A 13,989-nucleotide genomic window follows, 5' to 3' on the forward strand; every position below is an offset into this window, starting at 1 on the left:
CTGTATTCATATCTGTTGTATAGGACTGGTTGACCTTCCTGTAAACTCACCTCCCTACCAACTCCCGGCAACAGTTTATAAAAATGATGCAGTGTGTTGGGACAGAGGATGAAAGTCACTGTAATGGCATCATTATTATTTGTCATGTGTCCTGTTTCCACTGTAATGTCTTGATTTCTTTTTTGTTTCCGAAAAATTGTAAGACGTCCAAATGAAACTAGACTCGGACGTGTGACTCACAAACATGTATTTAATCTCGGCCTCACCTGTTTGTTAAGCCTGGATCATCATCTAGTTCATTCCAAACATGCCTCAACATGTTAATGACACTCACAACACAAGGCCTTGTCTCATCTGAGTGATGTGCGGAGAATAGAAACTGAAAGTTATCAAGTCAGGAAACAGAAAATGACACAAGAGTGTTATGTTGATCCGCTGAGTCAGCATGAGTATAAACTGTGATGAGTTCAAAATATATCTGACATCAGCCCAACTACAAACATATCAGATGACTGGGAAATAAGAGCATAATAGATCCATGAACCAGTCATCATCTACAGGACCCTGACAGGGACAAAGCTTGAAAGTAAAGTCCCAAAACAAATTGACATGTCTCTCCCATAGACTGTATATAAAATATCTCAGTTTGAGAGGAGGCTGAGGAAACTTTCACAAAGCTGAGATATCATGAAGTTATTACACATTCTTTTATTCAATTTTTATTGTTATTTCAAAAACTCAGTGCTTTATTTAAGCAATCAATATCAGTGTTGCGGTTAAAAACATATTGCTTTAGTATGATATTTGTATTCTGATTATACAAAGACAATTGTTACAATTTGAAACTAATACAACATAGTACAACTCCATTAACGTGGCACTGTGAAGAGTGAAATTAAGTCCTGAATATTAACTGACATCTCTCTGATATTCCCTGAACCTTTCTTGCACAGACCACAACAAGAAACAAGAAAGGTCAAATTTAGGATTTCATATTTAAAACTCATAATCAAACAACTTATCTTGATCATACAATTATAGACACTATAACATCTTACAAGATAGGGTCTTCAGTCCTCTGTAAAATAATAAATTAATTATAAACAACATTTAGTTTTTTCTGTTTTAACAGAAACAGTCATGTTTCCAAAATATCACAGAAGCCTGTAATAGATTAAATGATGATTGCACAGGTTTGTTAGGAGTTCCTCAGAAGATCTTCAGTAAGTGAAAATTATAATCCAGATTAGGATCAGGTTTACAGTCGTATATTAAGCAGCCAAGTTAAATTGTTTTAGTTCTTTGAAAGCCACAGAGTCTCTGTGAAGAAGCCGTTTCCTCCTGCTTTGTTTTTCGGTGGTGTAATCTTCAGAAGCATCATTTCCTCACCGATGCGAGGTAGGCGTACCAAAATAAGGCGATGATGTTGGCAAACAGCACTCTGAACTGAGAGCAGAAACAGGAGCACAAACCGCAGAGGACAAAGAAAAACATTGTGGTGTCAGTGTGAGACCTGTTGTGTCTTTAACAACAGGATTTTGAGTCAAACCTTTACAATTCTGACAATAACAAGTGAGTAAACCACCATAAAAAGGTACCGGTCTTTATGGCCCTGGTGAAATACAGACCTGAACAGGCACAAAGTTGATATTGATGAACTGAAAGGGAGTCCACACTTTCCAGTTCATCTTCAGAGCCATCCAGTAACTTCCCCGCATCTTCTTTTCAAATTCATTCCACCCTTTAGCCTGAAAACAGAGTGGAAGATACCATATAATTATGTCCTTTTGCAAATTTGAATCCCCCATCTCAACCCATGATCTCCGGAGCTCAGCCAGAGTCATCTTGGTCACCTTTCTCAGAGTTCAACATTTTTGGCGGCCAGCTCTAGGGAGATTCCTGGTTGTTCATTCAACAGTTATGGAGCTCTGTGCCCTTTGGAACCTTCAATACAAGCTCTGCAGGCTGTTTCTTCTTCCTTAATGCTTGCTTATCTGCTCATCTTGATGAGACCGATAAGCATGTTTGACATTGTCAAGACATACACTACCGTTCAAAAGTTTGGGGTCACCCAGACAATTTCGTGTTTTCCATGAAAACTCACACTTTTATTTATCAAATGAGTTGCAAAATGAATAGAAAATATAGTCAAGACATTGACAAGGTTAGAAATAATGATTTTTATTTGAAATATTAATTTTGTTCTTCAAACTTTGCTTTTGTCAAAGAATGCTCCATTTGCAGCAATTACAGCATTGCAGACCTTTAGCATTCTAGCTGTTAATTTGTTGAGGTAATCTGTAGAAATTTCACCCCACGCTTCCTGAAGCACCTCCCACAAGTGGGATTGGCTTGATGGGAGCTTCTTGCGTACCATACGGTCAAGCTGCTCCCACAACAGCTCAATGGGGTTGAGATCTGGTGGCTGCGCTGGCCACTCCATTACAGACAGCATACCAGCTGCCTGCTTCTTCCCTAAATAGTTCTTGCATAATGTGGAGGTGTGCTTTGGGTCATTGTCCTGTTGTAGGAGGAAATTGGCTCCAATCAAGCGCTGTCCACAGGGTATGGCATGGCGTTGCAAAATGGAGTGATAGCCTTCCTTATTTAAAATCCCTTTTACCTTGTACAAATCTCCCACTTTACCAGCACCAAAGCAGCCCCAGACCATCACATTACCTCCACCATGCTTGACAGATGGCGTCAGGCACTCTTCCAGCATCTTTTCACCTGTTCTGCGTCTCACAAATGTTCTTCTGTGTGATCCAAACACCTCAAACTTTGATTCATCTGTCCATAACACTTTTTTCCAATCTTCCTCTGTCCAATGTCTGTGTTCTTTTGCCCATATCAATCTTTTCTTTTTATTGGCCAGTCTCAGATATGGCTTTTTCTTTGCCACTCTGCCTAGAAGGCCAGCATCCCGGAGTCGCCTCTTCACTGTAGACGTTGACACTGGCGTTTTGCGGGTACCATTTAAAGAAGCTGCCAGTTGAGGACCTGTGAGGCGTCTATTTCTCAAACTAGAGACTCTAATATACTTGTCTTCTTGCTGAGTTGTGCACCGGGGCCTCCCACTTCTCTTTCTACTCTGGTTAGAGCCCGTTTGTGCTGTTCTCTGAAGGGAGTAGTACACACCGTTGTAGGAAATTTTCAGTTTCTTCACAATTTCTCGCATGGAATAGCCTTCATTTCTAAGAACAAGAATAGACTGGCGAGTTTCACATGAAAGTTCTCTTTTTCTGGCCATTTTGAGAGTATAATCAAACCCACAAATGTGATGCTCCAGATACTCAACTAGCTCAAAGGAAGGCCAGTTTTATAGCTTCTCTCACCAGTAAAACAGTTTTCAGCTGTGCTAACATAATTGCACAAGGGTTTTCAAGGGTTTTCTAATCATCCATTAGTCTTCTAAGGCGATTAGCAAACACAATGTACCATTAGAACACTGGAGTGGTAGTTGCTGGAAATGGGCCTCTATACACCTATGTAGATATTTCATTAAAAACCAGACGTTTCCACCTAGAATGGTAATTTACCACATTAACAATGTATAGAGTGTATTTCTGATTAATTTAATGTTATCTTCATTGAAAAAAACAGTGCTTTTCTTTGAAAAATAAGGAAATTTCTAAGTGACCCCAAACTTTTGAACGGTAGTATATATTCAATACGTCTTGATAAAATTGATAAAATTAAAGATTTTGCTTAATATCTTCCATGCTTTAAAATGAACCATTCAAAATAATATGTTGTACCATAATTTTTTTTCCAGTAGACCCTCATGACTTTTAGATAACTGGATTTAATTACTTTAGAAACAGTTTTTATACTGTTGACCTATATAGGGGGGCAAAAGTCAGGATATCTCTTCTTCTGTTGCAGCAATTTGGCTATTTTTTGTCTGTCCCCTGCATGTGATTTTACTTTATGGAAGTGTACAATCACATTTCTGGGATCCACCTTCAGTGAGAGGATTAGGAGAGACGGTTTTTGAGATGACTCACCTCAAGGATGTTCATAACAAAGTAGAAAAGGAGCAGGAAGCCGGGGGCGAATATAAGGCGATCCAGTAGCAGCCGTTTGACTATACAGTACGGGTCGGTGGCGGGCATCCACAGCTCCATCAGCTGGTAGAAGTAATGGCTCACGGGTCCTGTAATAATCAACCTGCAACAGGCATATAAAGGCATAAGAATTTCATAAAGTGTAAAAATACATGGACGTAAGAGCAGAGTGAATTTTAAGAAAGAAAATAAACATTTTATTTAATTTGACAGTAAACTATTCATCAAAAAATGTAATGTTACATAGCTGGTAAGACACGATCCACAAATAAATACACAGGGATTTGTATCTGTATCTAATTTGTATCTTATCTACATATTTAATTTGTACACGATCATTCTCAGAAGTTTAAAGAGTGAGAGGCTGATGATGACAAAAGTCTTATTGACATCTGATGTGTGCTGATGATGTCATCACCACTTGTCACCTTGTCTCCTTATAGCTCTGGCTTACAGCAACTCAGAGTATATTTAAGTTATGGCGTGCAGTATGACATTCAATTTAAACTTTAAAAAGTGTGTTGTCACGACTGTTGAAACCAAGGAGGATCAGTGGCAATATTCCCCCCCATCATTCATTAAAGTAGTAAATGTAGTGAACAAAGGAAAATATGTGGGACATATCACCAGGAACAATTCCTGTGATGATGACTAATGACGACTCTGAAATAAAGATAAATATACATCGATAATAATAAGTTGAGGTTCACAAATAATTTTCGATTGAAAGTAGATTTACAATTGATGATAAAGGAGTTGAATAGAATAAGAGGAACAGATATGAATACAGATGTACAGATACAAGTCACTCTACTTTTATCTGTGTATTCTGGATTACAAATTCCGTAACTTTGTTTGGGAATACCCATTTAACACCATGGGAATTATGTTGCACCATGGCTGACATATTTTTGATGTCGGTCTGTATAAAGTCTCACCCATAAATGGCGTAGCGTGCAGCTCCAGCTGTGTCAATCTCACCGAGCGGGCCTCCATGCTTCAACTTTTTTCTTGCCTCCAAAATCTGAGACAGGAGATTTCCTAGAGCTGAGAGGATGCCACTGAAAATATCAAGGACGCACGCACACGCGCACACACACACGCACACGCACACACACACACACACACACACACACACACACACACACACACACACACACACACACACACACCTGTTAGTGTGTAACAGGAGAATTCAGAACATGGCGCTGAGATGATATAAAAAAGAATCATGGGTCATTAGAAGGGGAGGTTCTCCGGGCAGATGCTGATTGGCTGAAGCCAGGGTGCAGACACACATGAGCAGTGTAAACAAAGTGATCTGCACAAGTGAAAGTAAACTAAACTACACTGGTTTAACTTTGTAAGTCCTTCAGTAAATGAGATTCTTGAATGTTTAAGAGTAACACAGAGGAAACTGGGCAGAGAACCAGCAGCGGGCAGCTCTGCAGAGAGAACAATCCGACCGACAGAGCCACAGACCTGGTCACAGACTTGGTGAGGATGGGGTATTTCTTCAGGAGAACCAGATACTGCTGGAGGAGGCGGACATGTAAGAACGCGTCCCGGACAGGTCGACTTTCAACAGGCATGGTCACTTCTTCTTCTTTCCCGGAGCAAAGCGAGCAAACATCACCACGACGAACAAAAGGTTCAGGGGCGAAGTTGAAGAGGGACGCCCACTCGGGCTTCCTGTCTGCGTCATTGCGTCACCACGCCCACACGGCGACGTCCCATACAGTCACGGTTTGTTTTTCTGATCAAACCTTTTTAAGTGTAAAAACCTTTTACTGCTTCAGAACCAGTTTAACAGGTTTATATGTGGAAGAGCATAGATATGAGCAGTAACAGAGGAGATCATATGCACAAGGCTGAACAGAATAATAAATAATAAATTTACAAATTATAAAGGAGAAAAAAAATATTAAAAAAAATGTGAAATGCTCCGTTAAGAGTGAATTATTTGCATGGTGGACATGGATTTTTGTCAAATTATTATTTCTGTTAAGTTAAACGACGGTTGTAGTTTTAACTCTTCTTTATGAGCAGAGAACGACAGACACTTGATAAACAGAAAAAACATGTCACAAATCTGAGGCAGCTCAGTATGTAATACAATCTCTGTGCTTTCACAATACATGATCAATATATAAATATATATAACGGAGCTTCGTTATGTTGCTATTTATGACAATTACATTGCAATAATTAGCAATATTGGGCCCAAGCACCTATGTAATGTCATTAATCTCATCTTTGTCTGACAGGTAAAAATATCCATAGTGAAAAAGGTTTGTGGAATATAATGGTTAAATACAGTGAGTTATACGAGGTGTAAATATGGTCATCACACAGTGTCATAATAATTGTGTTAAACACACAGAATAAGGACACTAAAAGCTAATTCAGTCGAGGTTCCAGTGTTGTGTTGGCCTGCACATTACATCTTACAGCTCTGTGAGGATGATGCTGCTCTGCTCAGGATTAGTAAAACTCATCTTTGTATAAAGGTGTTTTAAGGTCAAGCCTTTGATGACCTGTGACAAAGATCAAAAACTCATGAACAAGTAGAGGATATTAATTATTGTAAACAAGTTACCTCATGTTGCATTATGTTCTCTTATTTTCACAGTATCACTCCCATTTATTCAATTTTTTTATCTTTCACCTATATGTTTTTGTTTGTTTGTTTGGTGCTCGCAAATCCACCAAGCTGATGACGCTGATCGCGAGATGCCGTCCAAAAAACAAATACAATTTTAAAATAATTTTAAATGGAATATTTAACCCATTATTGTACAAATATATACATAAATATGAGTTGAAATTAGAATAAAACCATGCAATAACAACATTTCCATCAGTTTTTTCCTTTTTCTTTGTTGACCCATGAGGTTATTACGATACGGATTAGCGGAATGAGTGAGAGGTACAAGACCAAAAGAAAGTCCGAACTAAAAAAACAGACAATCCCAGCCGAAGCTCAAAGGGCATCACATGAGGTGGCATATTTAATTGCACAGGCAAAAAAGCCACACACAATCGGCGAAACATTAATTAAACCCGCTGCTGGAATAAGCTGGAATCAGTGCCGCTGTCTAACGGGACTATTGCCTGGCACATCACCGACATGGCCCAGGGCATAAAGTGCCAGCTGGTGGATAGAGTTAAGAAAGGGAAATATGCTTTACAGTTAGATGAATCCACAGATATATCAAACTCTGCCCAGCTGCTTGTTTTCATCAGATACATCAGCGCATATTTCTGATGGAGCATGGATCCCAGCTCGCTGACCACCTCACTGACCCTGACTGGTTAACAAGGCTGGCGTACTTGTGCGAAAATACTTTCTCAGCCCTGACATACATAAAGAATAAATACAGAGCGCAGCTAAACGTGGAGAATGATCTCCGAGTCACCGTCTCCAAAATAAAGCCGAGAATGGACTTGCTCTGCTCCATGCATATTGCCCACCTATCTCATTAGTGAGTTTAAGAAATGAAAGTAATGTTTAGGCTAAAATAAATAACCCTAAAGTTTTTGCACATGGCAGCAATAAGGTGTCTGCTGCTCGTTATGCATACAAACGCGCAGACATCACCTGCGCACTTTTTTATACTTACAGTATATGCTCACTCAGCCCTGTTGTTTATATTCTATTTCTTAAATTGCTATAAAATAATATCATGGCTGTAAGGCTGTTGTTCTTTTGTGTTGTATTAATGCCTGTGTTTGCATAGGCCTAATAGTGCGTGTGCGTGGCTGTGCGCAACATTATATACCACATCCAGGGTAGGTGGGGGTCGCCAGTCTCTGGCACCGTTATTTTGGGGGTCGTGGGCTGAAAAGTTTGGGAACCCCTGGTGTAGACAACACCTGCAGAATAATGGACATCTAAGAGAGTTACCATCTTTTAGATTCAACCTCAATGGGCAAATTCAAAGACATTACAACACCACTTCGAGTTTTAGAACAAGTTTAATGGAACCAACACTTGAGTAAAGAAAGTCAGAAAAAGCAAACTTGAATGGCTGAACTAAGAACCCCATAAGTGTACACAAACATATTTACAACGTAGGAACTGACAAATGCAGATGACACAACTATGAACCACAACTAGAACAATAAGGCCATTAAGAAAAGTCGGTGTATAGAACAAACAAACTCTTTCATTGAAAAAAAGCATAGTTTTGCTGAAACAGGAAACTGTGGAAGCTTATGTGCGGGTTTAGGTCTGTAGTTAATGGTAACATGTTAGAAAAACTGACTTACACATGCATAACAACTTAAAGTGCCTTCCAGTCTATCGGAGACTTCCCAGATTCCTTCAGCAGCTCGTTGGCCTTTGAGAAATGCTTACACCCGAAGAATCCCCGATGAACAGACAAGGGAGAGGGATGCACGGCCTGCAGCACATGGTGGCGTTTCTATAACAACAGTGTGAAAACTTAGATGCGTGAACAAAATAAAAAGCTCCTGTTTCAATTGTTTGTAAGAAAACTAAAGTGTCCACCCACCCTGTTAATAGCAGCTCCTTTCTTGTGAGCGTATGACCCCCACAGCATGAAGACGAGGCCCTCCATGTTATTGCTGAGCCACTGCACCACAGCGTCAGTGAAAGTCTCCCAGCCTTTGTCTTTGTGAGAGTTGGCCTGATGCGCTTTGACGGTCAACACAGCGTTGAGCAACAACACACCTGAGGATTGAGGTCACAGAGGGAAAAGATGGCAGCTCTATCAATCAATGAATAACAGCTCTCTTGTTGTGCAACTGTGTGTAAACACTAAGGCTGCTTTGGGTTTTCTTTTAAGTACCTTGTTGGGCCCATCCAGTCAGGTCTCCGTGTCCTGGGTGCTGGAAGCCGTCAATGTCTGAAATCAGTTCTTTATAAATGTTCTCCAAACTGGAAATGAGAAATTTAACAAAATTGACCAAAGCCTTTTTCAAACATCAAATCTGGAAAATGTCTGTCCCGTGTTAGCAACGTCATCAACACGCCACTCGCTGTGAATTGTGTGGAAATCTTGGCTCATTTTGGCCCCACATGGACACTACTCATGACAGAGCTGAGAGACTCTGAGGAGGCTTCTCACCTGGGTGGAGGAGAAACTGGTTTCTTGACGCTGAAGCACAGTCCGTGGGCTTGGTTTGCACCATGATACGGATCCTGGCCAAGAATCACCACCTTGACCTGGAGTGAGAAACAGATATTTTTTGTACCACTATCTATAAGTTTAAACTGGGCTCACAATAACTCAACTAAAAAGTAAGAAGCTTGTGTTCTGGACAATGTATATTTACAGATGTCGACTGCTCAAGTCCACAGAGGCTTAGTAGTCTCAAAATACCTAAAAAAACGTTTTAAAATTCCACTCTATAAGAATCTGTATCGATATTTTGTATATTTTGTGTAGGTGTACCTGTTTTTTTTATCAAAATGTGATCACAAAAAAACTAAAAAGTAAGAATGAAGTTTGGAACTGTCTACTTCTGTTTTATTAGTTTTTTCAAGTGTAAACTTGAAATAAATCAGCATTTATTTTTCATTTTTATTATTATTTCATATAAAAAAATAAACAGAGTCTAGTATAAATCTGATTATTTTCTAAGGAATGCTGCAAAGGTTCACCACGTTAGATGGACTTTCTTACTGTCCCAAGCAGCCACTGGTTTCTGTTCATTTCTGTACTGTGTCAAAATCAGTTAGCACTTAACTTTATTAAGTGGTGTAATCCAGCAGTCATCTCTTTGTCAGTTTAAATGCAGATTTATGTATCTGAAAGGTCCCCACAGCCTTAATCAATAACAACAATGTAACTTTAAACTAAAGAAATGCAGACAAATGTACACTGCACCAATTATCCAGCTGTTTCTCTTAATTATACATTTCCATACAATATAGAAATGAACAGAAGTCTATGGATACCTTAGTAGTTATGATCTGATATATATGTATACATATATACTTGCTTTGATTATTTGCTTTTGCCTTGGAAGTTGTGTTATGAGTCATATAAGCCTCATTTATAAAGCTGACCAGAATAAAGTGTTTTATACTTTAATGTCAGGACACGTTTCCCAGGTCAGTGTTTCACTCACATCTCGGATGTCACACGTCTGAGTCCAGGTGAAGACGTGCTCAGCAGGGGGGAACACCGTGTGACGTTTCCTCTCCCCAGAGACAAAGTCCATCAGCTGTGACAGATGGGAGGGGAGGGGTGAGGTGAGGGCATGTTAAACTACAGACAACAACACAGTGTGCAGCAGTGCGGTGACATCATCATCCTCTCACTTGTTTGAAGTACGCTTTTCCAAACTCCGGGGACAGTTCCTCTCTCCAGCTCTCCCCGAAACCAGGAAGCGTGTGAGCCGAGGCGAGTCGCTCCAGCGCGGCCCTCTTGTTGCGGGCGATCCGGTCCTGCTGCCCCGGAGACAGAGGGGTCTGAGCGGGGGAGGCTGCAGCAGATGAAGGAGGACTGGGCGGCTCTGAATCCACCGCGGAGGCTTTCCTCTTCCTCTGCATAGTTGTAATATGTTGAGTAAAACACAGAGCAGATGAGAGCGGCTTCTGGAACCGTCCACAGCCGAGTAAACACATCGTCACGCGGGGGAAGCCTCGGTGTTTGCAGCGAGTGGTTGTGAACGCGGCCCGGATGACGCGGATCGTGTAGCGGGAAACTAGACGCTGCAGTGAGGCACCGTTACATTAACTTTACACGTAAACATCAATAAGTTTTCACTGTGCAAACGTGGCGCGTGCTGTCATGTTAGCTACAGAACCAGAAGCGTCACTCACCGCGTCTTGAGCTTCATCATCGGTTTGACTTAAATCCTTCGAAATCCGCTTTTTGGAGACGGGCGAAAAAAACGAATGGATCGTTTTCTGTCCAATCATCTTGTTGCGGTGCAGTAAAATACTGAATGTCACTGAGAGGTAAATAGGAAAGATAAGCAGCTACAGGCTCCTCTGGAAAAAACTCAACTTCAATGAATGGGAGCTCAGTATTTCGCGCCAACACAGAGCGACGTCACTCGGATTATGATAATGAGCAGGGCTCTGTTCAAGAACAACTGCTGTGAAGGATGTTCACCACTGTTCTGAGTCAGTTGCTGCACTTAGCATGTAGAGAAATGTACAACTAACACGGTGGTTTTACGGTTATACAGACGCGCTGTTGTGATTGTGTTCAAGTCTTTGTTGTTGACTCTGTTATGTGGAAGATGGGCGATTCTTTGAGTGATTAGTCAACAGTTAATTTGATCATCTTTTGACTCCTTTTTCAAGCAAAAACATGGCCCGGTTTTTATTTGTTCCTGCTTCTTAACCAGAAAAATGTTAATGTTTTATTTAGTCTCATATGATTTTGAATCAAAACAGTTCATAACGTTGAGCTCAAGGACAATGTGACTGGTATTTACACGATTCTATATAGATAGATATGAAATAACACTAATCAAGATATCAAAATAGTTAAACCGACTGATTGATAAAGGAAACGGTCAGTTGTGCTGGGTAACTGGGTTAATTTTAAACAATTTTTAGAGAATATATATGAGGCATATATACAATATACTTCCTCCCACTACACAGAAACAAAGCCAAAATATCCCAGATACGATACCACCATCTTGCCCATTTGGAGCCAGAGTTTTCGCAGTGGCGATGGTGGATGGAGTCGTGGTCGCAAGGTCTCCCGATACACTGAGACACACACTTAGTCATGAGTCAGTTTCAGCTGTCAAGCCTGACACTTCACCCCGATGTCATAGCATCAGGCTGAAGGAAAAAGACCACTTGAACATATGTGATTTGGTCCATGTCCCAACTAATATGGAGGAGGCAGGGTTTATGAGCCATACTGCAGCCAGCCACCAGTGGTGATAGAAAGGCTTTGGCTTCACTTTTGCGTGGTCGTCACGTTGTCTGTCCTTATATAGTCTGTGACGCTAACCAACACTTAAGATGCTTTTGTCACATTTAATCTGGGAATCTGTGTTAATGTTTGATTCTTCTTTGCTTCTTCCAGATCTCAACAAGTAAAATTAAGATCCTCAGACATGAAACAGGTTCCTACAATGGATACGTTTGTGGCTCAGACACAGAATAAACGCTCATGCACCAGTGATGCCGTAACAAGAAGAAGTCCAAGGAAGAAGATCAAACTGTTGGAAGAGGCGAGGGTAAAGGAAGAGGAGGAGGAGGAAGAAGATGAAGATGCAGCTTTAGCAGAGTTCTCTCATCCTGTTCCGTGGCAGAAAATAGAGGCAGAGGGACTAGACTGTGATTATGCTTTACTCTTCTCCAGAGAGGAAGCAGACCAGCTGTTTAAACAGTTGGAGGAGGAGGTGGAGTACTCTACAGGTACAACATCAACAGCACTTTTTTGTAATGATGTTGAAGTTGCTGTTGAGCAGTTGTGGCTGTTTCTTTTCCAGGGGAAGAAGCAAAGGTTCACGTGTTTGGAAAGCTGTACAATATACCCAGAAAGCAGGCGACACACGGAGATGCAGGTTTAACCTACACTTATTCTGGGGTGAAACGTTCAGCCTGCCCCTGGACTCCAACCTTGGAATCCATCCGGGACGCTGTCACAAAAACAACAGGACAGACCTTTAACTTTGTCTTGGTAAACAGGTGAGAAATGACTGGGCAAACGTTGTAAAGGTCACAGTTTGATGCATCACCCTGATGAAAGTGCTCTTCGCTCCACCAGGTACAAAGACGGGCAGGATCACATGGGTGAGCATCGGGACGATGAAAAGGAGCTGGACCCACTTTGTCCAATCGCCTCCATCTCTCTGGGAGCAGCACGAGACTTCGTCTTCAGGCACAGAGACGCTCGGGGAAAACAGAGCAGCCGGCAGATAGAACCTGTGAAGCTGGAGCTCAGTCATGGGAGCCTGCTCCTCATGAACCCACCCACCAACACTTTCTGGTACCACAGCCTTCCTGTGCGCAAGAGGGTCCTTCTGCCTCGCATCAACCTCACCTTCAGACGCATCGTACTGGACAGCAAGAAATGAGAGGGAGCCACGGTGGGGGCAAGGCCCTCACTGGTCAATACTGCCCGAGGATATAGACAAATATCACAGATCTAAAATGTGTTTCTCAACGTTGTGGCTGAACCTGAGTGACAAAATGGCAGCACACGGTGAAGGTGAGGAGGCTCAGCTGGGACTCTGTTTGAATCTGTGGTCAAATTTCTGTCTCATTCAAGTTCAAACTGAAACTAAGTTATAAATGATAAACAATTCAATCCTCTTGAAGAATCACAGGATCTCATTGATTAGAGCAGGCAGGCTGTATTTTGACAGAGCAGTGAACCAATGGTGCCCTGATTTTAGATTAGGCCTTTAACCTATGTGGTGGTAAAAGGAAAGATGACTATTATTCCAGATATAGGTTAATTGATCAGACTCCAAATTTAAATGTGATGACAACGAAGTGAAGAAGGTGACGTTAATCTGATCTGACATTTAAGGATTTCAACAAGTTTCTGGAGCATCGCAGATCATTTTTTACCTTGGAAATGGATGTTTGACCAAAAAAATGTTCATGGCTCTTGGTGGGAACATTTAGGAAACTAATATGTGTGTGTCAAATTTGGTGCATCTTGATTGAATATTAGGGGACTGTTGGGCCATGGTGGAGGTTTGTTCTCGACTGAATGTCATTCTAGTTATAATCTGTCTGCCTTTGTCACGTTTACCCTGTGAAATGATGTATTTATTTATTCTTTTGAAAACTACTGCTCGTTTGTTTCTTCTGTGCATATTTGATCAATATAAAGAAAATTCTTAGACGTGTTAGAGATTCAGTGTTGTCTTCAAAGACACTTGAGGAAATGTTAGTTGATTCTAGGCATTTCTACTGATAGATACTGTATCTGTTGTCTCAAGCTATCATATATTTATGTTGCTT

General features: G+C 40.9%; 3 protein-coding genes across 5 annotated transcripts; 1 reads left to right on the forward strand and 2 right to left on the reverse strand.

Moving 5' to 3' along the window:
* Positions 1–688: 688 nt before the first annotated feature.
* pxmp2 (peroxisomal membrane protein 2) lies at positions 689–5,766 on the reverse strand. The gene is made up of 5 exons (XM_034595517.1): positions 5,550–5,766; positions 5,006–5,128; positions 4,008–4,170; positions 1,629–1,748; positions 689–1,446 (listed from the first exon to the last, which is right to left on the reverse strand). Exons 1-5 carry the CDS (start codon positions 5,657–5,659, stop codon positions 1,378–1,380), a joined length of 585 nt encoding a protein of 194 aa, XP_034451408.1. The 5' UTR covers positions 5,660–5,766; the 3' UTR covers positions 689–1,377.
* Positions 5,767–8,026: 2,260 nt separating this feature from the next.
* Positions 8,027–11,090, reverse strand: unga (uracil DNA glycosylase a). Its single transcript, XM_034595511.1, has 7 exons — positions 10,864–11,090; positions 10,360–10,584; positions 10,167–10,262; positions 9,161–9,258; positions 8,882–8,970; positions 8,585–8,763; positions 8,027–8,494 (listed from the first exon to the last, which is right to left on the reverse strand). The coding sequence occupies exons 1-7, from the start codon at positions 10,960–10,962 to the stop codon at positions 8,354–8,356; spliced, it is 927 nt and encodes a 308-aa protein (XP_034451402.1). The 5' UTR covers positions 10,963–11,090; the 3' UTR covers positions 8,027–8,353.
* alkbh2 (alkB homolog 2, alpha-ketoglutarate dependent dioxygenase) lies at positions 10,272–13,262 on the forward strand. 3 transcript variants are annotated; one of them, XM_034595513.1, is made up of 5 exons: positions 10,584–10,757; positions 12,095–12,429; positions 12,504–12,702; positions 12,782–13,101; positions 13,136–13,262. In XM_034595513.1, the coding sequence occupies exons 2-4, from the start codon at positions 12,126–12,128 to the stop codon at positions 13,089–13,091; spliced, it is 813 nt and encodes a 270-aa protein (XP_034451404.1). In that variant the 5' UTR covers positions 10,584–10,757; positions 12,095–12,125; the 3' UTR covers positions 13,092–13,101; positions 13,136–13,262. The 3 variants fall into 3 exon arrangements, with proteins under 3 accessions (XP_034451406.1, XP_034451404.1, XP_034451403.1); XM_034595515.1 differs by having other exon boundaries at positions 10,272–10,757; positions 12,782–13,256; XM_034595512.1 differs by lacking the exon at positions 10,584–10,757 and adding an exon at positions 11,094–11,190 and having other exon boundaries at positions 12,782–13,256.
* The last annotated feature ends 727 nt before the right edge of the window (positions 13,263–13,989 follow it).

Source organism: Hippoglossus hippoglossus, chromosome 9 (assembly GCF_009819705.1).
Source record: "Hippoglossus hippoglossus isolate fHipHip1 chromosome 9, fHipHip1.pri, whole genome shotgun sequence".
Taxonomy (NCBI): domain Eukaryota; kingdom Metazoa; phylum Chordata; class Actinopteri; order Pleuronectiformes; family Pleuronectidae; genus Hippoglossus; species Hippoglossus hippoglossus.

Excerpts from the sequence above, each read along its gene's own strand:
- pxmp2 (XM_034595517.1), bottom strand. The coding sequence starts at position 5,659 with ATGCCTGTTGAAAGTCGACCTGTCCGGGACGCGTTCTTACATGTCCGC. Across the intron at positions 5,129-5,549 it reads CTCACCAAGTCTGTGACCAG|TGGCATCCTCTCAGCTCTAG; the intron begins GTCTGTGGCTCT and ends TGATATTTTCAG. Across the intron at positions 1,749-4,007 it reads TTGTTATGAACATCCTTGAG|GCTAAAGGGTGGAATGAATT; the intron begins GTGAGTCATCTC and ends CTCTGTTTTCAG.
- unga (XM_034595511.1), bottom strand. The coding sequence starts at position 10,962 with ATGATTGGACAGAAAACGATCCATTCGTTTTTTTCGCCCGTCTCCAAA. Across the intron at positions 8,971-9,160 it reads CCAGTTTCTCCTCCACCCAG|TTTGGAGAACATTTATAAAG; the intron begins GTGAGAAGCCTC and ends TCTCATTTCCAG. Across the intron at positions 8,764-8,881 it reads GACTGGATGGGCCCAACAAG|GTGTGTTGTTGCTCAACGCT; the intron begins GTACTTAAAAGA and ends CTCAATCCTCAG.
- alkbh2 (XM_034595515.1), top strand. The coding sequence starts at position 12,126 with ATGAAACAGGTTCCTACAATGGATACGTTTGTGGCTCAGACACAGAAT. Across the intron at positions 12,430-12,503 it reads GGAGGTGGAGTACTCTACAG|GGGAAGAAGCAAAGGTTCAC; the intron begins GTACAACATCAA and ends TTTCTTTTCCAG. Across the intron at positions 12,703-12,781 it reads AACTTTGTCTTGGTAAACAG|GTACAAAGACGGGCAGGATC; the intron begins GTGAGAAATGAC and ends TCGCTCCACCAG.